The sequence below is a fragment of the Ranitomeya imitator genome, chromosome 8 (assembly GCF_032444005.1).
Source record: "Ranitomeya imitator isolate aRanImi1 chromosome 8, aRanImi1.pri, whole genome shotgun sequence".
Lineage (NCBI taxonomy): Eukaryota > Metazoa > Chordata > Amphibia > Anura > Dendrobatidae > Ranitomeya > Ranitomeya imitator.
Genome location: NC_091289.1, coordinates 145454024 through 145478719, shown reverse-complemented (window position 1 = coordinate 145478719; position 24696 = coordinate 145454024). Strand labels below are relative to the sequence as shown.

Sequence of the window (24696 nt, the reverse complement as noted above, 5' to 3'; positions counted from 1 at the left end):
TTTTCTGCGTCGCACAAAGACACGGTGGTTGAAACCAAAGATCTCAAATTTGGACTCATCAGACCAAAGCACAGATTTCCACTGGTCTAATGCCCATTCCTTGTGTTCTTTAGCCCAAACAAGTCTCTTCTGCTTGTTGCCTGTCCTTAGCAGTGGTTTCCTAGCAGCTATTTTACCATGAAGGCCTGCTGCACAAAGTCTCCTCTTAACAGTTGTTGTAGAGATGTGTCTGCTGCTAGAACTGTGTGTGGCATTGACCTGGTCTCTAATCTGAGCTGCTTTTAACCTGTGATTTCTGAGGCTGGTGACACGGAAAAACTTATCCTCAGAAGCAGAGGTGACTCTTGGTCTTCCTTTCCTGGGGCGGTCCTCATGTGAGCCAGTTTCTTTGTAGCGCTTGATGGTTTTTGCCACTGCACTTGGGGACACTTTCAAAGTTTGCCCAATTTTTCGGACTGACCTTTTCTTAAATTAATGATGGCCACTCCTTTTTCTTTACTTAGAATATGTATTATGGCAAGAAAAAAGCAGCTAACAGTCTATTCAGTAGGACTATCAGCTGTGTTTCCAGCAGACTTATGCCCAATACAACAGATAGTCCCAGCCCCATTTATAAGGCAAGAAATCCCACTTATTAAACCTGACAGGGCACACCTGTGAAGTGAAAACCATTCCCAGTGACTACCTCTTGAAGCTCATCAAGAGAATGCCAAGAGTGTGCAAAGCAGTCAAAGCAAAAGGTGGCTACTTTGAAGAACCTAGAATAAATATAAGACATATTTTCAGTTTCACACTTTAAGCATATAATTCCACATGTGTTAATTCATAGTTTTGATGCTATGTATGTATGTATGTATGTATGTATGTATGTATACCGCAGAACATTGAAAATCTACTGATCTTTGTAAAAACTTTAGTATTTTTATTTTAAATGATCTGATTAAAATAAAAAAAAAAAATAAAAAAAAGAAGCCCCTATCCAGACCTATGGGTTTCCTTCCATGTTAACAGACTACAATGAAGCCCTTCTGTCTGATCCTGCAGTCAGGTTTCGCTCCACTCCCGCAGCTATGTGGAGTTAATCACTTGTATATTCATTCTGGCCATTTTGGTCATGAAACGGGATCGCAGCAAAACCCAAACTGCACGATTTTTACCAACACAACAAACTTTGTAGCATTTTGGCAGCAGTAAGAGGAAAGCGATGATCCACAGCTGATCCAGGAGGGGAGACGCTCATAGAACAGTACTTGTCTCGGTCACCGGGTCCCTCGTGCAGCGCGGCGGCGGCGTCCTATAGAGGCATGGAGGGGTGCTGCAGCTTGGCCGCTTGCAGGAGTCATTTTATAGGGCAGTGAGAAGAGAGAGATACACACATTGTGAACAGCTTAGCACACCACAGCGCTCTTCAGCAGATGTGACACTACAACTCCCAGCATCCTGGGAGCTGGAGAGTCCTAAAAGCTGAATGATTAAGTGAGAGGGACAAACTGTCCAGCAGACATGAGGGTTGATCTATGGAACAGACGGGTTGCCCACAGAATACAGACTGACTGTACAGCAAGGCTAGAATCTAGAAGAAATGGATTATCTATAGGACCACGGATGAATGCGGCTTCTCTTGCAGTGCAGAGACGACGGGGAGTATTCGCTGAATATAACAGCCCATTACAAAAAAATAAATAGGGTATGTGTCATTTATATAAGTCAATTGTCTTCGGTGACTCGTATAGTAATGGGGTTATTAACGACCTTTACACAGGATGGGTCATCACTATCAGACCAGCGGGGTCAGACAGACATCGGCTGTTCTCAGCTCCCGAAGAGGCCAGCTGTCGAGAGGTGTAATGAGCCAGAACAGCACCGGTCCACAGAGGATAATGGCCATTGCCTGTAAAGCAAGTCAGCTCCTATTAAAGTGAATGGAGCTGTGCAGTCCTGGCTCCACACAGTCAACTGCCGCAGAAGCAAAAAACAGCGGATCGGTGGGGGTCCCGCATGTCACACCTCCGCCAATCTAATATTGGTAATTAATCCTAAGGATAGTAATGCACAACCCCCATAATCCATTACGTATAGATTTTACTGAGTATCTTGAACAGTTACATTTTCCAGGACACAGGACCCGTCCGACTGCAATACAATGCAAGAGAAGGCACAATACATGGAATGAAGTGGTGACGAGAGGCCAACAAACCTGCAGCCACTTTACATGCAACACGCCGAGCATGTAAGACACATTTACCATAAAGCTGGCGTCCCGCTCAGGCTCAGATGTGTGTAATTGCTTAAGTGCACATGTACAAAAAGGAAGAAAGAAAGATTGACAGTAAGGCAAAGATCTGGTCATTGCACGAGCAGCAGAGAAAGTCATTACAGGCGGCACACTGGGAGCGCGGCGCTCATTACCTTACATACATTGCAATACTGCACTTATCACTGCCGGATCATGAAAAAAATAAATCAGAAGTTATTCATTTCTGCACATTAAATGCTGGAGAAAACCGCAAGTCCTGAATCCACAGCATTAAACCATCTGGTGGCCCTCGTATACACATCCTATAGAAGTTTATTTGGGTGCTGTGGGAGGGTTCCTATTGTAGTGCATGGGGCTTTTTCTTACTATCCACCATAAATGTCATGCATGTGACGGTAATGATTCCGGGGGAGAACCAGAGTGGGGGGGCTTAATAAAGTAAGGAGGCTTGCTGCCATTCTGGTTGTGTCGGGTGGAGAACAGTATAATTACATAAAGGTTTTAGGTTGTACAGTCGTGTGATAAAATAATGTAACCCTAGGCTAAAAAAGGCCTTTGCCTTTACTGTTGACATAACAGGGGTTTTCCGGCATCTCCCACCTCTGCGGCCGGAGGGAATGGGTGCTTGCTGATGTACACATGTCCATACCTGTCAGGTGTGCAGAAGACCTGTAGGGGACATTTACACTGCAGAGCAGGACAGAACCTACCCGGTAAGCCTGATCGCTCACACTGCCATTTCCCGAATGTGCGCACGCCTCACTGCATAATACACAGTGCACAGAACGGTAGGGCCGGAATAAGAGGGCAAAGAAAAACTTCACGCCATAAGACCCGCATGAAAAGGTATGACTTTTTTTTTACAAATCATTGAATATTTACGTCTAGGAGAGGAGTATGTGGCCCTCGTTATGTGCTGATTGCACAAGTACACGGTGTGTTACTGATACACTGACGTATAAATGCCAATACCAGACATGTAGCCACACACTGCAGACCCGCTCACGTAGGGGCCAATAACTACATGGTTTTAAAAGATAAAACGGATATCAGCATCTAAAAATATTTGGTCTATTGGCCACTGCATGATGGCGCGGTTTCAGGCCTATGTGGCTGCTGCACAGTACACTTAGCCTAAGGCCTCCTTCACACATCAGTATGTCCAATACATGTGGTGACAGTTTTCACAAGTAACAGACACTTACACATAGACGCATTCAAGTGAATGGGTCTGGGCACGTCGGCGCGTTTCCATGCACAGTGTGTGTTTTTTTTTTTTGTATTTTTTTTAACAGCAGCACGGGCCACAGAACGTCCCACACAAGTGCGCATCGATTACCTCTGTGCGTGATCAGTGTGACACGTACCGGCCCCTGGGAAGCAGCAGTACAGCGCTCATCATTCTCCCCTGAATGTGCAGGGATCAGAGCGAGCAGGGAAGAATGCTGAGAGTTCAACTGATACCAGTTAAGGCCCCTTCACATTTAGCGACGTTGCAGCGATACCGACAACGATCCGAATCGCTGCAGCGTCGCTGTTTGGTCGCTGGAGAGCTGTCACACAGACCGCTCTCCAGCGACCAACGATGCCGGTAACCAGGGTAAACATCGGGTAACTAAGTGCAGGGCCGCGCTTAGTAACCCAATGTTTACCCTGGTTACCATGCTAAAAGTAAAAAAAAAAACAAACACTAGATACTTACCTACAGCCGTCTGTCCTCCAGCGCTGCGCTCTGCTTCTCTGCTCTCCTCCTGTACTGTCTGGGAGCCGGAAAGCAGAGCGGTGACGTCACCGCTCTGCTTTCCGGCTCACAGCCAGTACAGGAGGAGTGCAGAGCGCAGCGCTGGAGGACAGACAGCGGTAGGTAAGTATCTAGTGTTTGTTTTTTTTTACTTTTAGCATGGTAACCAGGGTAAACATCGGGTTACTAAGCGCGGCCCTGCGCTTAGTTACCCGATGTTTACCCTGGTTACCAGTGAAGACATCGCTGGATCGGAGTCACACACGCCGATCCAGCGATGTCTCCAGGGAGTCCAGCGACGAAATAAAGTTCTGGACTTTATTCAGCGACCAACGATCTCCCAGCAGGGGCCTGATCGTTGGTCGCTGTCACACATAACGATTTCATTAACGATATCGTTGCTACGTCACAAATAGCAACGATATCGTTAACAATATCGTTATGTGTGAAGGTACCTTAAGAGCAGGCCCTGGATGATGGGACTATTCATTAGCCGCTGCCTGTGCTATACATAAACTAGCGTGGGTTCCCTTGTATTTTTGATAACCAGCCAGGCAACACCGACAGCTGCAGTCTGCAACCGTCAGCTTTAGCAAGGCTGGTTATGAAGAATAGAGGGTTCCCCACACAGTTTAAATTATTTATTTAAAAAAAAAAAAAAAAAAATATAGAAGAATGTTGCCCCCATTTGCCCCCCCCCCCCCCCCCCAACTTTGACAAGAGAAAAACAAAACTGGGGTCCAAGTGCATCTTGTGAACATACCCTCACAGTTCAAGCAAAGTGGATTTGATTTCATAAAAACATGTCCATCTTGCGGTTAAAGATGCTACAAAACCGAGTCCTTGTTTTCTTTCCCGGTTGCCAACAAAATTGAATAAACAGAGGAAGAAATACACCAGGTAACATTGTAATTGTGGTTTTAAAATGCAGAACTACAAAGGTACAGTATTAAACAAAAAAATAAAAAATAATGCACACCAAAATAGTCTTGCAAATTTTGGTACAGAAACTTGTGGAAAACATGCAGGAAGAAAACCTTTGCTTTTGTGCATGTGACAACATGTCCTGAGCAGTTAGAACCTAATCTATTGTTAGAGGAGTTGGCCCTATAATGTGATCAGAGGGGAGAAGAGGAACGCAAAATCATATTCTGTCATATCACCAACTCCCATACACTTATGGATTGTAGAGCTGGTGTGAATATATTTACTCAAACTGGGTCCATCAGCCACAACAGTGGTCAATGCCCCCTGGCCAGGAGCCCTGAGAGCCCCCATTAAGGGACAAGACATGTGTGCCATGTTACAAGGAGGATACTGGGCCGTAGACCATACAGAGACCGATCTGGGAGAGTGACCGCCATTGTTGCGTCTACACAACAGGAATCCGGGACGTTCCCATTGTTTGGCCACAATGAGCACATGCTGCCAGGTCAGCTTTCCATCTTGTAACCACAGGGAACAGGGGGGACATTTTTTTCCCACTCATTTATCATAGCATCTACTTACTGAGGCTCTGGCTTCTGCAACTTTGGCTTTTTTCAATCGGGTCTTTGCAGCATCCAAATCCAACCTTTTATTCTGCAACAGTTTCCGTTCTCTCTGAGGAAGGAGAAAATTGAGGGAGCAACATCACTAAATCTGCTGCATAAAGGCTCAAAAAAATAATAAGAAATAAAATCTGAGTAACGTGGAAAATGTGATGACAGTTCAAGGCAAGCGTCGTTTCAGTGCGCAGCACAGCGGTTTATCCTATGTATAAAGCAGAGCGGGCGGCCCGGAGGCTGATTTTTCTCTGCGTATACCAGACCACACTAACGCAATGTCTCTAATAAACCAACCCTGCCTTTCACATCTAATGAACAGTGGTAGAAGTTGCCAAGGCATGCTGGGTGTTATATGTGACCGAAAAATGCCAAAATAAAGATTGGTCCTGACTGGGTAAACAGAAGCAGGTATACAGAGTCTGCATATAGAAACTTGACAATATATGACGGTTTCTCCACTTATAACCACGTCTTCCCCTCCCCCATCAGCTAGTCTCCTCCCTACAGCTGAGAGTCAATTGCAAGGGTGATGGTGTGATATGCTATGTGGGTATCATTTTTGTGTATATTTCTATTTTACTTATTTTCATGGTGTTCTCTTGTAGAAGGAGTTATTTGCTAATTGATGAATGGCTGTTGCTGCCATCTGATATCAGCCCCCACAGTACTGTACTGTTTGCTAATATGCTAATGACATGTTGACCTAGCTTGTTGAAACACATTCCCCCTCCTGACCTGTGAATGAGGAGGGAGACTTAAAATATCAGGGAGGTGAGATCAGTCCTGTATGAAATGATGATGTGTTCACAGCATCTCAGAGAGAAAGATGAGTATATGGACTATACTATCCTCTGTCTGCTGGATTGTTGGACTTTTATCCCGTTACTGAACGGCATTCGAGTTCTGGACCATTTTATCCTTTGTGTCGTGGATTGTATATGGACCCTACGTATTTTTGCCAAAATAAAGGTCTTGGGATAGTTCACTCCTCTCTTGCTCTGTTGATTGTTTGATTGTGTGATACCAGAGAAGGACCTTGGCAGGATACCATTTCTGGCCCTATATAAAAAAATTTGAGGCTATGTGCACACGTAGGTTCGGGTCCCTGCGGGTTCTCCCGCAGCGGATTTGATAAATCTGCAGGGCAAAACCGCTGCGGTTATCCCTGCAGATTTATCACGGTTTGTCTTGCGGTTTCCGCTGCGGGTTACTCCTGCACTTGTTTTACTGTTGATGCTGCATATGCAGCATCAATAGTAATGTTAAAAAAAAAAAAAGGGTTATACTCACCCTCTGACGTCCTGATCTCCTCGGTGCTGCAGGCGGCGGCCCGGTTCCAAAGATGATGTGCGAAAAGGACCTTCGTGACGTCACGGTCATGTGACCGTGACTTCACTGCAGGTCCTGCTCGCATAGCAAACCTGAGACCAGACGGCCGCGTGCAGCGCTGAGAGGTGAGTATATCATTTTTTATTTTAATTCTTTTTTTTTTTTTTTACCACAAATATGGTTCCCGGGGCCTGGAGGAGAGTCTCCTCTCCTCCACCCCGGGTAGCAACCGCACATTATCCGCTTACTTCCCGCATGGTGGGCACAGCCCCATGCGGGAAGTAAGCGGATCAATGCATTTTTATGTGTGCGGAATCGCTGCGATTCTGCACAAAGTAGTGACATGCTGCGGGTTGTAAACCGCTGTGTTTTAGCGCGTTTTTTCCCGCAGCATGTGCACAGCGGCTTGCGGTTTCCCATTGGTTTACATGTTTACTGTACACGCAATGGAAACTGCTGCGGACCAGCAGCATCAAAATCGCTGCGGTTCCGCGGTCAAAACCTCAACGTGTGCACGTAGCCCAAAATGGGTTTTCCAAGATTATTAAATTGATGACCCATGTGACAAAACCCAGCAACCCAAACGATCAGCCAACTGTAGTATGAACAGCAAACAAAGCTGAACACCACAGCTCCACTGACTGCAATGGCTGTTCTTGGGTACTGATCTCCCTGAGGTCACCGCAGTTCATTTTGCTGGCTGGAAATGCAGCCTCAGTGGCCAGCAGTAGCCTCATGATGCTCGCAGCTAACTCTCCTGTGGTTTTCAGGCTGTATGGACGCATCTCGCCATTGTCCAGGTTGAAAACCATTTATCGCAGACATGGATTACTGCGTGGGACAGAATGGCAGGCAGGCGAAAGTTTTTTTTTTTGTTTTTAAAACAGGAGACCAGGGCTTCAATGCAATAAGTTATAATCCCCGAACGGTTTGTTATTTTTAAATTAATAAAAAAAACAAACAAAAAAAAAAAAAAAACACACACTTTTATGCAAAATAAAAAGGACTTTATTCTGGGTGTGTGTTTATTTACAATACAACAAAGCACCAGAATTGGCACATCTAATAGATGTGCCTTTTCCGGGGCAGCTTCGGGGTGCCATTTTTAGGCTGGTGTGGGGGTTGAGCCCAATATCCATGGCCCCCTACCAGCCCCCAGGTGTCAGTTTTGCCCTGATGGTTATCAAAAATACAGGGAAATCCACACTTTTTTCTACTTTATAGTGCAGACTGATGAATACTCCTATCAGCCCACATCTGCTTTCGCTGTTATCAGCGACAGCAGGTGTAGGTTGATGGGAGTAGTAGTCCCATCAGCAGACATCTGTGACTGGAGGTAAACCTTTTACCTCTGGTAACAGCTCCAACGCACCGCTCTGACTGGAGGTAATTATCAGAGCCAGTGTTTGGCAAAGAATGGATATTCAGGCCCCACTATTTATGTGGACTCAACCATCCAGGGGTTCGCCCATCACCATTTATGATCTGACCAGCTTTCTCTCATGTTTAGATATAAAGAACAAAATGTCGGACAACCTTGTTTAATGTTACAAATTTCCATTTTTTCCTTCTTAAACAGAGGAGGTTACAAAATAAAATGAGGTGCACTCACCGGCACCAGCCCGTGACACTAGCTAGGCGGCCCAAGGTGTCTATCAGTACAGGAAATGATCGCGTCCGTTACTGAAATAACCTGAGTACTGAGGCCTTTAATTGGCCAGACTAGAAAAGGGCTCTTCTGAGCGGCGTCTCCAATCATTTTTGAATCAACATAACCGCTGCAGCTGATCACAAACCTCATTCAGATGACCTAAAGATAGGACATCAGCTGGAGCCGCAGGGGTTATAGCTGGTAAAGAACCGATCGCAAATATTAATGGCACAGAAACCTTTTAGAGGAAAGAAAATTATCCCAAACAGGCACGAAGATCAGAGTTTAAAGTGTCAAATGGAACAAAACGCATCCAAAATACTCAGTGAGAAAAACAGCAAAACTGTCATTACAGTCACCGGCTAAAGTCATTTAATTTTTCAATAGAAACACATGACTTTTTTTTCCTTTAAAGAACTTGCTGAACAGGAACATGACGGCGACATGAGTCACTGAGTGAAGGCTGTAGAGAATACGACGGTGACATGATCGAGGTCTGCCCTACGCCATACTTACAGAAATGGTTTTATAGTCTCCTTCTATAAAATTCCTTAAGGGAGTGAGAAAGTTAATGGCTCCTGTCTGCACAAGTTCCCGGTGAGCTCCTCCTATTCGCTTCTGTGTTTCCCCACATTTAATGAGAGCATTTCCTGAAATACAAAGAGACCGTGTTACCCACAGAGAGTAAGAAGTACAAGAGACTAATCCAAAATGAAAGTCCAAGTGTACGAGGACCCCTAACGACAAGCACGTACAAGACCACCTTGTGGAAGAACCACTGACATTCTGGGGCATGCTGCACATTATACAACCACGTATCATTAGAAACCCTCTGAAAAAAAACAATATGTATGGTGCAGTCACATCTGAGGAACATCCTGGTGCTGTTTGTGGAAAGCACACTGACCTTCAATCTATGAAACATTGAAGGTCAGTGTGCTTTCCACAAACAGCACCAGGATGTTCCTCAGATGTGACTGCACCATACATATTGTTTTTTTTCAGAGGGTTTCTAATGATACGTGTTTTTTTTTTTTGTAAAACATACATACATACATACATACATACATACAGGTCCTTCTCAAAAAATTAGCATATAGTGTTAAATTTCATTATTTACCATAATGTAATGATTACAATTAAACTTTCATATATTATAGATTCATTATCCACCAACTGAAATTTGTCAGGTCTTTTATTGTTTTAATACTGATGATTTTGGCATACAACTCCTGATAAACCAAAAAACCTGTCTCAATAAATTAGCATATCAAGAAAAGGTTCGCTAAACGACCTATTACCCTAATCTTCTGAATCAACTAATTAACTCTAAACACATGCAAAAGATACCTGAGGCTTTTATAAACTCCCTGCCTGGTTCATTACTCAAAACCCCCATCATGGGTAAGACTAGCGACCTGACAGATGTCAAGAAGGCCATCATTGACACCCTCAAGCAAGAGGGTAAGACCCAGAAAGAAATTTCTCAACAAATAGGCTGTTCCCAGAGTGCTGTATCAAGGCACCTCAATGGTAAGTCTGTTGGAAGGAAACAATGTGGCAGAAAACGCTGTACAACGAGAAGAGGAGACCGGACCCTGAGGAAGATTGTGGAGAAGGACCGATTCCAGACCTTGGGGAACCTGAGGAAGCAGTGGACTGAGTCTGGTGTGGAAACATCCAGAGCCACCGTGCACAGGCGTGTGCAGGAAATGGGCTACAGGTGCCGCATTCCCCAGGTAAAGCCACTTTTGAACCATAAACAGCGGCAGAGGCGCCTGACCTGGGCTACAGAGAAGCAGCACTGGACTGTTGCTAAGTGGTCCCAAGTACTTTTTTCTGATGAAAGCAAATTTTGCATGTCATTCGGAAATCAAGGTGCCAGAGTCTGGAGGAAGACTGGGGAGAAGGAAATGCCAAAATGCCTGAAGTCCAGTGTCAAGTACCCACAGTCAGTGATGGTGTGGGGTGCCATGTCAGCTGCTGGTGTTGGTCCACTGTGTTTCATCAAGGGCAGGGTCAATGCAGCTAGCTATCAGGAGATTTTGGAGCACTTCATGCTTCCATCGGCTGAAATGCTTTATGGAGATGAAGATTTCATTTTTCAGCACGACCTGGCACCTGCTCACAGTGCCAAAACCACTGGTAAATGGTTTACTGACCATGGTATTACTGTGCTCAATTGGCCTGCCAACTCTCCTGACCTGAACCCCATAGAGAATCTGTGGGATATTGTGAAGAGAAAGTTGAGAGACGCAAGACCCAACACTCTGGATGAGCTTAAGGCCGCTATTGAAGCATCCTGGGCCTCCATAACATCTCAGCAGTGTCACAGGCTGATTGCCTCCATGCCACGCCGCATTGAAGCAGTCATTTCTGCCAAAGGATTCCCGACCAAGTATTGAGTGCATAACTGAACATTATTATTTGATGGTTTTTTTGTTTGTTATTAAAAAACACTTTTATTTGATTGGATGGGTGAAATATGCTAATTTATTGAGACAGGTTTTTTGGGTTATCAGGAGTTGTATGCCAAAATCATCAGTATTAAAACAATAAAAGACCTGACAAATTTCAGTTGGTGGATAATGAATCTATAATATATGAAAGTTTAATTGTAATCATTACATTATGGTAAATAATGAAATTTAACACTATATGTTAATTTTTTGAGAAGGACCTGTATATCTACTATGCAATCGTCTAAGGGGAACTTCCGTCTGTCACAGAAATCCCGCGTCGCTGATTGGTCGTAGCCTGGTGGCCGCAGCCAATCAGCGACGGGCACAGTCTGGCCGTGAATTCGCCCCTTCCTACTCTATCAGTGCCTCCTCCAGTCAGTGCTCAGACAGGGTTAATGGCTGCCTTAGGCTACTTTCACACTAGCGTTTTCTGCAATCCGTCACAATGCGTCGTTTTGCAGAAAAAACGCATCCTGCAAAAGTGCTTGCAGGATGCGTTTTTTCCCCATAGACTTGTATTAACGACGCATTTGCGACGGATTGCCACACGTCGCATCCGTCGAGCGACGGATGCGTCGTGCTTCTACGGACCGTCGGGAGCAAAAAACGCTATATGTAACGTTTTTTGCTCCTGACGGACCGCTTTTTCCAACCGCGCATGCGCGGCCGGAACTCCGCCCCCACCTCCCCGCACCTTACAATGGGGCAGCGGATGCGCCGGAGAAATGCATCCGCTGCACCCATTGTGCAATGCGTTAAACGCTAGCGTCGGAATCTCTCCCCGACGCATTGCGACGGGGAGATTCCGACGCTAGTGTGAAAGAAGCCTTACACCGCGGTGTAACGCAGTCCGTTAACGCTGCCATTAACCCTTTGTGACCCACTTTTTACTATTGATGCTGCCTATGCAGAATCAATAGTAAAAAGATCTAATGTTAAAAATAAATAAAAATCATGATATACTCACCTTCCGGCGCCTTTCCTGCTTATCGCGATGCTCTGGGCCTTGCATTGCGGTCTCGTGAGATGATGTAGCGGTCTCGCGAGACCGCCAAGTCATCTGGGTAATTTCGCAATGCATCGCTGGGAACGGAAGCTGGCGGCCGCATCGCGCGCATAGGGACAGCTTTGCTGGACATCGGAGGGTGAGAATACTATTTTTTTTTTTTTTTTTTTTTACAGGGATATTGTGCCCACAATGTTATATACTGCGTGGTCAGTGCTATATACTATGTGGTTGTCTGTTACGTGGCTGCTATACATACTCTAGAATACATGATGCGTTAGAATCGGGCCACCATCAAATATATACACACACACACACCTATATCTATCTAGTCTATGAAAGTCAGTGTCCTATTCTCATCTGTTTAGCTAATAGGACTTTAGAGTTTATGCAATTTGTCCAAGACTGATGGAAAGCTGGAATACAAAGTCTGACTCCAGTGCATCTTCTGAGGTCCATCGGTTTTTAACATATATACATATATACATATATATATATATATATATATATATATATATATATATATATATATATATATATATATATATATATATATATATATATATATATATATATATAAAAAAAAAAAAAAAAAACACTGCAGTTGAGGACGTTTTTTCTTTATCAAATACAGAACTTTCATATGGAGAAAACTTAAAAAGCTTGTCTCAAGAACAAAGCACATTAATAAATCTTAGAATAAAATATTGGAATAATATAATCTTATGAAAGCAGTAAAAAGCATATGGCCAAATTTAAATATTTAATACAGGATAAAAAGAAAAACCTTCAAGAATACAGAAAGTACGCGGACAAAGAGTGCCCAAAAAGTATGACGCCCCCCCTTCCTCCCCAGTGAATTCCTCCACATACAAGGTATGATGCCCTACTGTACCCTTCCGCCCTTAATTCCCCTGGGGAAAAGAAAGCTAGGGAGAAAAAAAAAAAAAAAAAAAAAAAAAAAAAAAAAAAAAAAAAATCGGTAGGACAGCTAGATTACACAACCTGTCCACCCTAATACCCAGGAGACACAGTGGCACATAGAGCACAGGTCATCATAGAGACCCTGTAAAAAGGCTCCAGTCACCTGCCATATGGGTTTGTGTCCTACTTCACTAAAGGACAGAGATAACTGAGAGGACCTAAGAAGCCATAGGCAGTAAGGGACTATAACAACATAGCGCTAAGAGGAAGGCTTTTATCTCCACCTGGTAAAGCTGGACTCTGAACTCGCTTCCAGGCCGGCCGGCCCACCTGCCCACCACCAGCACCTGTGATCCGGTACCCTGGACTGTGGCTGCCTGAGTCATACAGTAAAGAGGTAAAGAGACTGCAACCCTGTGTCCTTTCTACACCACCTACCATCTGTCCCTACTACATCGGGAGCCCTGGGGGGACCCAGCTTCATACCACCCCTGCTGCTATATCACCCCCCCAATGGACCCCTTTAAGCAGTGTCGGTCACCCCTGACTGAATACCACAGGTGGCATCACAAACCTTTATTATTCAACTAACCCCTTTAAAGACCATCCCTTTAACATGGGCACCCAGGGCCACGGACCAGGTCACCGCCACCGTGACATCCCTTTAAGTACTGGATCCGGTACTCCATGTCCCTGGCGAGCGTTTCAGTTGCAGCCTGGCTGGTTATCAAAAATACAGGGGAACCCACAGCATTTTTTTTAAATTTAAATTATTTATTGTGCAGAAGTCAGTTATTGAATTCACCCATCAGCCGCTCCGGCTCTCGCGGTTATTAGCAGCAGAAGGTGCCGGATGATGGGAGCTGTAGTCCCATCAGCTGATGTCAGTGACCAGCGGTAAACGTTATACCTCCGATCACAGCTAAGCGCTCATATTGTCGTAACAGCGTGGGAACTGCGGCTCTGACCGGCGGGGGATGATTTCACCACCGATCAGAAGCGGTGTTTGCCACACTGCCATGCACATGACAGCACAACAAACACCCGGTGTTCAGGCAGCCGATCCCCAACAGTAACACAGACTTCCTGGTGAAGCCCGTGCACGAACAGTAGGTGTTCAGTACAGACGGGCGAACTTTACTGCTTGGGTTCGCCCATCTCCATTTGTCAAAACAAATTAAAAGTCCAAAAATTCCTATGCCATACACAACCATAGTATAGCATCTGTTTATAGATACTTCTGTAACATAGGAAACTGTAAATGGTCTTGTACATGAATAAATGCTTAAAAAAAAAAAAAAAAAACTTTCTATGCCATCATGCATACTGTTTGCAGTCAGGGGAAGATGTGATCAGGGGTCTGACCGCCGTTTGCCAATATAGAACACTAGGGAAGCCCTCCATGCGTTGCCTTATGCAAGGAGCAGCTACTTTTCAGAATACTTTTTACAGGATGTTGGCCTGGGATCAATGACAGACTGAGCGCGGTTTTCCTCTGATCGTCTATGCTCTGCTCTCACCAGGTAGTGGATACAAGATCTGTGCCAACAAGCTTCAGACTTGTACCCCTTACATACAATGAGCCAGAAAATTCACAATAGAAATCCTCAGGATGGCTGAAACCAGACTGAGCAATTCCAGGAGTTCCTTGCCTACATGTCACAGACTAACAGATTCCGGCTTTGCTCACATTAGTCACTGCCACCGTTAATACCAGTAATCCCCTACTAAAATGGAGGCAGGGTTCTGGTATTTCAGGCCTGGAGCTGCCGAGCTACATTTTTGCTTTAAAAACACTCCTGATGTTAAGGTGAAAATGCAAATAAGAACAAAGACTTAAAAAAAAAAAAAACCTTCATCTTAGGGCTTGTTTCCATTTGCGAGAAACACGTCCGTGTCTCGCATGTGGAAACGAAGCTCTGGTGCCGGCACTCCGGAGCGGAGCGTAGCGTGCGGCTCCATGTGTTGCTATGCAGCCGCACGCTCCGCTCCACAGTGCCGGCGCCAGAGCTTCGTTTCCACATGCGAGACACGGACGTGTTTCTCGCAAGTGAAAACAAGCCCTAAATGTAAACCTTTTTTTTTTTAGGTTGTGCAGATTTCTTCACTGGTCGCAGGTATTGACAAGCTTGTCCAACATGTGATTCATTCAAAGGTTTTCCTGCAGCACTCGTGTACAAACAAATGGCCGCAAGTTTTCCTGGAATCAAACGGTTTCGTTTCTGAGGTTGAATTTGTGTCATTAGAGAAGCGAATGCTGATGTGATAACGCCCATCATTTATACTGAAGATTACGGACAGTTTGTGCAGCTGGGATCATGGAAGGGCGGCCGCAGATGCCTTCTGACCATAATGTGTAACCCCTTCTGCCAAGATCTTCACGCTTGTTGAGCATCAGCAGCTAAATCGCTTTTCGGGCTCAGACACAATCTTTGCTGCTTTAAAAAGAAGCTACAATTTTTTTTTTTTCTCTCTCCTTCAAACAGATTTTTGGTGTCATTTTTTGTTTATGAATTCTTCCGACATTTTATTTTAATCTTTTAAATAACCAAAAATTCCCAGAGTGGTGGTGTGTGTGTGTGTGTGTGTGTGTGTGTGTGTGTGTGTGTGTGTGTGTGTGTGTGTGTGTGTATATATATATATATATATATACACGCTGTGCATGCGGACTTTAAGTATCTCATTGTAGACTTTAAAACACATCAAATTAATCACTGCAGAAGAACCGCTCTAGTGTTATACGGAATTCTTTTCTTTTTCTAGATCTGTCCCTTTCTGAACTGAACCTTATCATAAATAGGTAAAAATTGTAAAGTGGTTGTAAAACAAGCAATTAGCCTGTTATTAAAAATCCTCTGTTCAAGAATGCAGCAATGGTTAATTCTACAGTGTACAGCTTGTTGCCAAGGTTACCAGCCACATCAATGGAGTATCAGCAGCTGCCAGTTTCCTAGGCTGGGAAGCGCTGCTGTGAAGACCCCCAGACCACCGGATACAGCGCACTTCAGTGCCCTTCTCCAGTGCTGTAGAGTATTAAGGAAAGAGCAAAACAAAAAATATAGTTCTTACCGATAACGGTATTTCTCTGAGCCCATGACGGCACCACGGAGAGAGGGGATCCGCCCACCAAGGACAGGAAACCTACGGATAAAAAGGCGGTACCACTCTCCTGCATCAGTTGTTTTACATAGAGAACGATGGGAGACTACTAAACATTTGTTAAATTTTAACTGTTTATCATAACGAGATACCGCGTGTTTAAAGACTATAAATAGACTATGGCACTAATTTGATGTGTGCACCCATAAGTGAAGGGAGGGAATGTACGGGTGCCGTCATGGGCTCAGAGAAATACCGTTATCGGTAAGAACTATATTTTTCTCTGATCGCCCATGACGGCACCACGGAGAGAATTGCATAGATAGTACATTCAGGGAGGGACAACCGCCTCCAGAACCCTTTTACCAAAAGTAAGGTCTGAAGAGGAGATTAGGTCCAATCTATAGTGCCTATAGAATGTGGATGGTGAGGACCAGGTAGCAGCTCTACATATCTGGTCTATGGAAGCTCCGGCCTTCTCCGCCCAGGAAGTCGCTACTGCTCTTGTTGAGTGAGCCTTAATCTCCCCGGGAACAGACATCCCACTTGCTGAGTATGATAGACTGATGGCGTCCGTGATCCATCTTGCTATGGTGGCTTTAGATGCTTTTTTCCCCTTCCGGGGACCCTGGAAACACACAAACAGAGAGGAATCCTCCCTACTCTCTCTAGTGACTTCTAGGTAGTGTAAGAGACATCTTCTTACATCTAGTGTATGTAATGTTTGTTCCTCCTTATTTTTAGGATTGGGACAGAAGGAGGGGAGAGATATCTCTTGAGACCTGTGAAATTTTGAAGCCACTTTTGGGAGATATGCTGGGTCTGTTTTTAAAATGACCCTATCCTCTAGGAATTGTGTGTAGGGAGGGTTAGCTGAGAGAGCCTGTAAATCGCTAACCCTGCGGGCCGAAGTGAGGGCGACTAATAGAGCTGTTTTGAGGGATAGATTTTTTATTGTAGATTCGTGTAATGGCTCAAATGGAGAATTAGTCAGGGCTTTAAGGACCAAGTTTAAGTCCCATTGAGGAACAACTTTTACTGGAAGAGGCCTTGATCTTCCTGCCGCCCTGATGAATCTAGCGACCCACCTATTTGAGGCTAAATCAAAGTTGAATAGGGCTCCCAAAGCTGCCACGTGAACTTTTAGGGTGTTAGTGGCTAAACCCATCTCCAACCCGTTTTGTAGGAACTCTAATATGGAATTAAGGGGAATTTCTTTCCCTATTTTTGCACCTGATGATGACAGAAACTTTTTCCATATCTTGCCATACTGTCTTGTTGTAACAGGCTTCCTACTTTGTAACAGAGTTGAGATCAAGCCCGGAGAGAACCCCCTGCTTTCTAGTAATTTCCTTTCAAGAGCCAAGCTGTCAAGTGCAAGTTCTTGACCTGCGGATGACAGACTGGGCCCTGTGACAACAGATCTTGGAGGTCTGGTAATACCCAAGGGACTGATATTGATAACTTCCTCATCCATGAGAACCAAGGCCTCTTCGGCCAGAACGGGGCAATTAAGATGACCAGCGCCCCGTCCTCCCGAATCTTCCTCAGCACTGCTGGAATCAGAATAAGAGGAGGGAAGGCATATACCAGATGGTGACCCCAAGATATCAGGAAGGCGTCCACAGCTACTGGGTTCCCCAGGGGAGATAGGGAGCAAAAAGAGGTTACTTTTTTGTTTAGATGACTCGCAAAGAGATCTATTTTGGGAACGCCCCATCTTTCTGTGATCTGGGTGAATATCGCCTGATTTAGTTCCCATTCCCCCTGTTTTAGACTGGACCGGCTGAGGAAGTCTGCTTTGTAGTTGTCCACTCCCCTTATGTGTAAGCTTGTTAGGGATAAGAGGTTGCTCTCGGCTATTTGCAGGATTGAATTGGTCACCTCCATTAGATTTTTGGAACGGGTGCCCCCCTGGTGATTTAGGTAAGATACTACCACCCGATTGTCCGACATTACTCTTACATGGTGAGAGTGAAGGACCCCCAAGAATTCCTGAAGGGCAAATTTTACTGCAAGGAGCTCCTTCATGTTGGAGGATTTGTTGACTGTGGATGGAGACCAAGTGCCCTGGGTTACTAGGTCGCCCAGATGAGCCCCCCACCCTGAAGGGCTTGCATCCGTAGTCAGGACTTTCGAGATCTGAATTACCCACGGGACTCCCTGGGAAAGATTTTCCTGCGATTTCCACCATGTTAGAGAGTGATTGGTGCGAGGAGATAAAGTCAACTGCCCGTCTAAATGCCCTCCTAGATGGATTTGCTCCGATAATATCTGCCATTGAAGTTCTCTTGAATGTAATTGGGCCCACTGGACTGCAGGGATGCAAGAGGTCATAGAGCCTAAGAGGGACATGGCCTGACGGAGTGTTATGGAGGGGAGAGATTGGGTTCTCGATACTAAACTTTTTAGTTTTTGTATCTTGTACTCCGGGAGACGACATTCCATCTTTTTGGAGTCTAGAGTGAGACCCAGGTACTCCTGGACCTGAGAAGGCATTAGTCTGGACTTTCCCATGTTTATTAGCCAGCCCAATTCCTTCAAAGAATGCATCACTATTGCCAGTTGATCCTCGCAATGTTGCGGGGAGGAGCCTATCACCAAGAAATCGTCCAGATATGGAACGATTAGGGTATTTTCTTCTCTGAGGTGAGCCATTACCTCCGCTATCAGCTTTGTGAAAATCCTCGGAGCTATGGCAAGACCAAATGGTAGAGCTGAAAACTGGAAGTGTTTTAGGACTCCCCTGATGTGAACTGCCATCCTGAGGAATCTCTGGTGATCTTTGTGTATTGGGACGTGATAATATGCGTCCTTTAAGTCCAGGACCACCATGAAGCATTGGGGAAACAACATCTTGATAGATGACTTTATCGTTTCCATTTTGAATGCTTGAATCTCCAGGTAATCGTTTAGTTTCTTTAGATTTATAATAGTCCTGAAGGAACCGTCTGGTTTCTTCCTCAGGAATAGAGGGGAATAGTACCCTTGCCCTCTTTCTTGTGGGGGAACCTCCAGGAGTACACCCTTTTTTACTAACTCGATGACCTCGTTTTCCAGAGCCAGCTGTTCTTCTGCCGAAGATCTTATGGATGTCATCATAAAAGAGGGACGGGGGCATCTTTTGAATGTCAGCCTCAGGCCTGATTCTATAATGTTCAGAATCCATTGACTGGAGGTAATCTTTTTCCAGGCTGGAAGAAAGAGAGATAACCTCCCTCCCACCTGGGGCGAACCTTCATTGAGAAGGTTTCTTGTTATCAGTGGGGTTTTTGTTAAAGATGAACCCCTTGTTTTTGTTCCTCTTATCCTCCCACTTTCCCTGGCCTCTCCCAGGGTTCTTGCGGAAAAACCTCTTGTTCCGAAAGGGCTTCCGGTAAGAGGGGAGACCAAGGGAGGGAAAAGACTTTTTCTTGTCCCCGGCTTTTTCCAGGATGTCATCTAATGTGGAACCGAACAAAAACTCCCCTTCGCAGGGGATAGTACATAGTTTTGTTTTTGTTTGCAGATCGCCAGGCCAATTTTTAAGCCAGAGGGCACGCCTGGCCGCATTGGCGAACACTGCTGACCTGGCGGCTAACCTGATAGAGTCTGCTGAGGCGTCAGCCAGAAAAGCCGCCGCTCCCCTTATTACAGGTAATGTTTTCAGCATCGAGTCTCGGGAGGTTTTCCCTTTTAATTGACCCTCTAGTTGATTTAACCAGATCATTAGGGAGCGGGATGTGCAAGCTGCTGCCACTGCTGGTTTCAGGCCTCCTCCCGCTGACTCCCAAGAGCCCTTGAGGAAGGCGTCCGCCTTCTTGTCCATAGGGTCTTTTAGGACCCCCATGTCCTCAAACGGGAGAGCGAATTTCTTTGATGCTTTGGCTATTGCTACATCTAATTTGGGAGCTTTTTCCCAGAAGGAACAGGATTCATCCTCGAAGGGGTATTTCCTTTTCGGGGTTAGGAGAGTCTTTTTCATGGGTTTTTTCCATTCCTTTTTAATTAACGCTGCAATTGCTTCGTTAAGCGGAAAAGCTCTCCTCTTTTTTTGTTCTAATCCCCCAAACATGATGTCTTGTGCTGACTTTTTGGGGTGGGGGTCTACTATTCCCATAGTACTCCTCACTGCCTTTATGAGGCCATCAGTGTCCTCTAGCGGGAAACAATTGTGACCTCCTGAGGAAGAAGTGGATGATGAGGATAAGGAGGAGGAGTCGGAGGATGCTGAACTCGCACTATCGCTGTCAGATTTAGAGACTGGGGACGGGGACCTGTGTCTGGTCCTTCTCCGTTTTTTTCCCCTTTTAAGGGATCTAAAGGTGTCTTCCACCTGTTCTTTAATCAGGTTTTTAAGATCTGTTGCAAACCCAGGCAGGCTTTCAGATACTGTTTGCTGTATGCAGGAATTGCATAGCTGCTTTTCCCATGCGGGTGGAAGATCCTCTTTACAGATGGCACAGGCTTTGTGCTTTGTTTTGCCTACGCTTTTCCTCCCCTAAAAGAGACAAATAATAATCTTACTGTCTCTAACTTTCACGAAGATCAACTTACCACCTCCAGGACCCATAAATACCGGTTGGGGATTCTCAGCCTCTGGCTTTTTCCCCGACGCCGTGCTGGACTCCTTGCTGTGTTGAGACCTTTGGCGTTCTTTGCCGGTGTCCTGGTAACTTTTCTGCTGTCGCCTTTTTTGCTGCTGCTGAGGCGATGCTGTAGGTGGAGGTGATCCAGGCAGGGGAGACGCCGGGTCGCTCATACTGCTGCTGGTCTGCTGCTAATAACGCTGGCTGCGCCTGATGCTGCGACGCTTAGTAGCTCCTAAGGCTCTTGCTGATAAACTGCAGAGCCGCTGAGAGGAAGTAAATCCCCCATTTTTAAAGCTCCCGCCGCTTTCCCCGGCGCCTGCGCAGTAGCGCTTAACCGACGGCGAGGAGCGCCTGCGCAGACGCTTCTGCGGCGCCTTTGGAACGCCCAAGCGACCTATCCTTTGGCGACGCCTGCGCAGACGCTTCTGCGGCGCCTTTGGAACGCCCAAGCGACCTATCTTTTGGCGACGCCTGCGCAGTAGCGCTCAGCCGACGGCGAGGAGCGCCGAACGCCGACGCCTGCGCAGATCCAGCCCAGCGTCTCGCGAGACCAGCGCAACTCCTGGCATGCGCCGTACTCACAGGATGGCCGCCCGGAGTGCAGATATGGCGCTGCTGACCGGCACCCCCGGTCCTATGCAGACCCTACTGCGTGGCTCTGCATACCCGATGGCGTGCAGTGTGCAGGCTGACGCGTGCTAGGGGAGGGCCACGCCGCACCTCCCGCAACCACAGAGGGACCCCCCTGGATGTTGCCGCTGCTGCATCTTACCTGGGGAGGTGACCGCGAACTCCTTGTCACCTCCCCCGCACACCCTGTCGGCCCACTGGCTCCCAGCGGTGGCGCTTCGGGTCACCACCCTAGCCGAGGCAGAGGGACCCCAGCTGCCTGAATCGGACTGGTTGGCCCCGGAATTCCAACGACGACTGGTAAGTCCGTAGGTCTCCCATCAAGGACAGGAAACCAACTGATGCAGGAGAGTGGTACCGCCTTTTTATCCGTAGGTTTCCTGTCCTTGGTGGGCGGATCCCCTCTCTCCGTGGTGCCGTCATGGGCGATCAGAGAAAAAAGGGCTTCAAAAGGAGGGTTTGCTTTTTTTTTTTTTTTTATAAATGTTTTTATTACATACCGATTATATGTGAAGGATACTTTTTTTAAATAAAAAAAAATATATATAAAAAAGGGGAGATGTTTATGCAAACATATAGGCACCCGTATGAACAAACTAGAGACACTAATTTCATTCTGTAGTCTTACTTCACTCCAACTACTTCTAGGTGTAAATTTTTATTTTTCTTATCTAAAATGGATAACATTGCAAAGTGATGGTAAATGCAAGAACCTTGGTTGTTAAATTAATATTTATTTATCTCTCTATATTTATCATAAGTTCTGTTCAAGAAAGAAAGGGATTTTTTTTTGCCAGGGCTGTGGAGTCGTGGAAATCAAGGAGTAGGATGTTTGGTTTACCGTCTCCACAGCCTTGTATTTTTTACAGGACGTTGCTAGGTTACCAGCCACCTCTGCAGTCAAACATGAACAACGCTTACAAGCCTGTTCCAATAGAGCTTGTAAGCGCTGCCTTAAAGCTGGCTCATATCGCTGGAATGCACTATTCGCCCTCAATCCCAGTCAGCTTCAGGGCAAAAGTGCTCCTCTGATGCCGCGAGCATAGGTAGCTTGCCTCCTGCTGTATGGGACAAAGCACAGTTCAGGCCAATAGCAGAATAATGCCGGTGGCCCCCCCAACAATCATTCAGGAGCATCCCGGCCCCTCCAGCATTCCAGGAGGCTGGGAAGCGGTGCGCTCCTGAAGTTAGGATTGAGAAGAACCCTTTAGTGTATTGTGCATTACCTATAATGAGTGACAAGGGCCACCCTGTTTCCTCCAGAGACATGTACGGCAATCCCTTAATTAGGCAGCTCCAGCTGCATCTGGCGCAGTCAAGTTTGTTCTATGATGGTATCTTGCAATTCCAGGACTGCATGACTCCAGGAGAGGATGGTAATGCTCCCATGACGCTATACAGATACTGTTTAAAGGGAATCTGTCACCTACCTTTTCGTATATACGCTGCGGCCACTGCCATTAGGGGCTTATCTACAGCATTCTGTAGATAAGCCCTTACGTAACCTTTCCAGGCCCCAGGAAAGGTCCGAGAATCCCAGCGCCTGCGCACTGCAGTACTTTACTCTGCCTCAACAGGGTAGATAAAGTGCGCCTGCGCAGGAGCCGCGACAGGAAGGACGAGGACGTCATTGCATGAAGATGGGAGGCGCCGGACCCGGACCGCCCCTGGGTGAGTATAATCTAACTTGTTTTTCTTATCTTTCAGGATACATCGGGGGGGGGGGGGGGGGGGGGGCTTATCTACAGCATTATAGAATGCTGTAGATAAGCCCCTGATGGCGGTGGACGCAGCTTATATACCAAAAAGTAGGTGACAGGTTCCCTTTAACCTCTTGCTGTAAGGCTCATTAGAAAGTTGCTAGTATAGTGTATAACATTACAAATGCCATCCCGGATCAGAATGTACAGAGAGTCTCTGAACTTCCTGCTCGCCAGAAAATAAATAAAAACCTTGTGACCACTGCGGCCAAACATCCTGTGATTGGCTGCAGCAGTCACAGCCTTGTCCATCCAGAACAAGAAGTTAGCGATAGATGAAGAAATGAGGCAGTCGTGGAAAGACTGGCAGGGTTGTGGTGAACATGCTTTTATTTCTTTAAAGAAAGCTGGGGTGCTAGTTTTGTTTTTTTGGTGGATAACCGCTTTAAATATTCTGAGAAAGTGCTTTTAAAAAGGGAAATGGGTCAGGAATTTGATTCCAGATTCTTCAATACCTGAGAACAGTGTGATGTGAGCCTAACTTTCTCGTTGCAGTAATTGTCTAGAGAACATCTTCCTCAAATGGATCAAAACGAGAAGTGCAACAAAAAAAAAGTTGGCATAAAGTGAACAATAAGGAGTTTACTAATGACAGTAGTTAACATATGTTGTGTTGGACTCGGCTCATGGTTCCAGCTGTGCAGCCTTCAGCCATCGCAGACACTCACCGTATGCTGTTCCTGGACCAAATTCACTCCCCGCATCAATCATATACTGGGACAGCTGCTCCTGATTATTCAAGCGGCTGGGTGCTTTTCGGTCAAGTTTCTCGTAGACAAACTCTTCTATCCTGGCATCTTAGAAAATTAAGAAGCAAGAACAGCCAGTAAGGAAAGGGTCACAATATGGACACCTAGAGACATTCTGGAACAGACATTAATGAGAAATGAAAAGCCTTAGACACATACAATTAAATATGTTCTCTGGGCATATAATATTGATGACCTATCCCAAGCTACACATGGTGCGGTCTGCTCAATGCCAACATCTGATTGTGGTTGGACCTGGTACCACCAGCTCTTTGAGGGTGCCAGACTCAGATCGGAGGATAGGCCATCTTCAGCCAGTTACTGGGTAGACGGACACATTTAAGAATGCAGTAGTGATCCAAAATCTGAAAATTAAGTGGATTATTTTATACCACAGCGCAACAACTTGATGTGTCACCAGAAGGAGATCAGTGGGGTTTAAACACAAGGGCCACGGTCAATCCAGAGAATGAAATCTGACCGGCATGCAAAGCCACATCTACTCTGGGAATATCCATCCTTCAGTGAGGGTCAGACCACTGGTTTATGGCATGCAATGTCATCTGTAAGCATCTTCTGTTGAGGGCAGGGGTTTCCTGATAAGACCAGTACGATGGGATGGCTGTGACTAGTGTTATGAGTCCTGCAATACCAGACATGGCACCTCAAAACCGCACAGGACACAAAATTGGTAAAACCGAGCACACGGCACTCACCGCAGTCCCTTCAATCAGCTGATTACCTAGGGTACATGGAGCCAAGCCCCAACTAACTTGATATCCATGACCCATTTTAAACAGGTTACCCCAGCTTGGAAAAAAAACAAAACAAAAACTGATTGCTCATTCTTAGGATAAGCATTAAGTCAGTGTAGGTCCAACTATCGACAGCCAACCTGATCAGGTGCTTGAAGAGGCTACAGCACTATTGCAGTCACCACAGCCTCTTTAATATGTACGTGGGTTACTGG

The 24696-nt window shown here is 45.8% G+C and overlaps 1 protein-coding gene across 3 annotated transcripts in view; it reads right to left on the bottom strand.

Annotated features, from left to right (window-relative positions):
- Positions 1-24696, bottom strand: part of SH3GLB1 (SH3 domain containing GRB2 like, endophilin B1) — a 64604-nt gene that overhangs the window by 22070 nt on the left and 17838 nt on the right. Inside the window, exons 3-6 of one of the 3 annotated variants that reach the window (XM_069737515.1) lie at positions 23646-23774; positions 9042-9175; positions 5508-5600; positions 2198-2287 (exon numbers count right to left, since the gene is read on the bottom strand). In XM_069737515.1, the coding sequence (XP_069593616.1) occupies positions 2198-2287; positions 5508-5600; positions 9042-9175; positions 23646-23774 (446 nt within the window). The remainder of the gene's footprint in view (positions 1-2197; positions 2288-5507; positions 5601-9041; positions 9176-23645; positions 23775-24696) is intronic. The other 2 variants (XM_069737516.1, XM_069737517.1) reach the window with 2 other exon arrangements.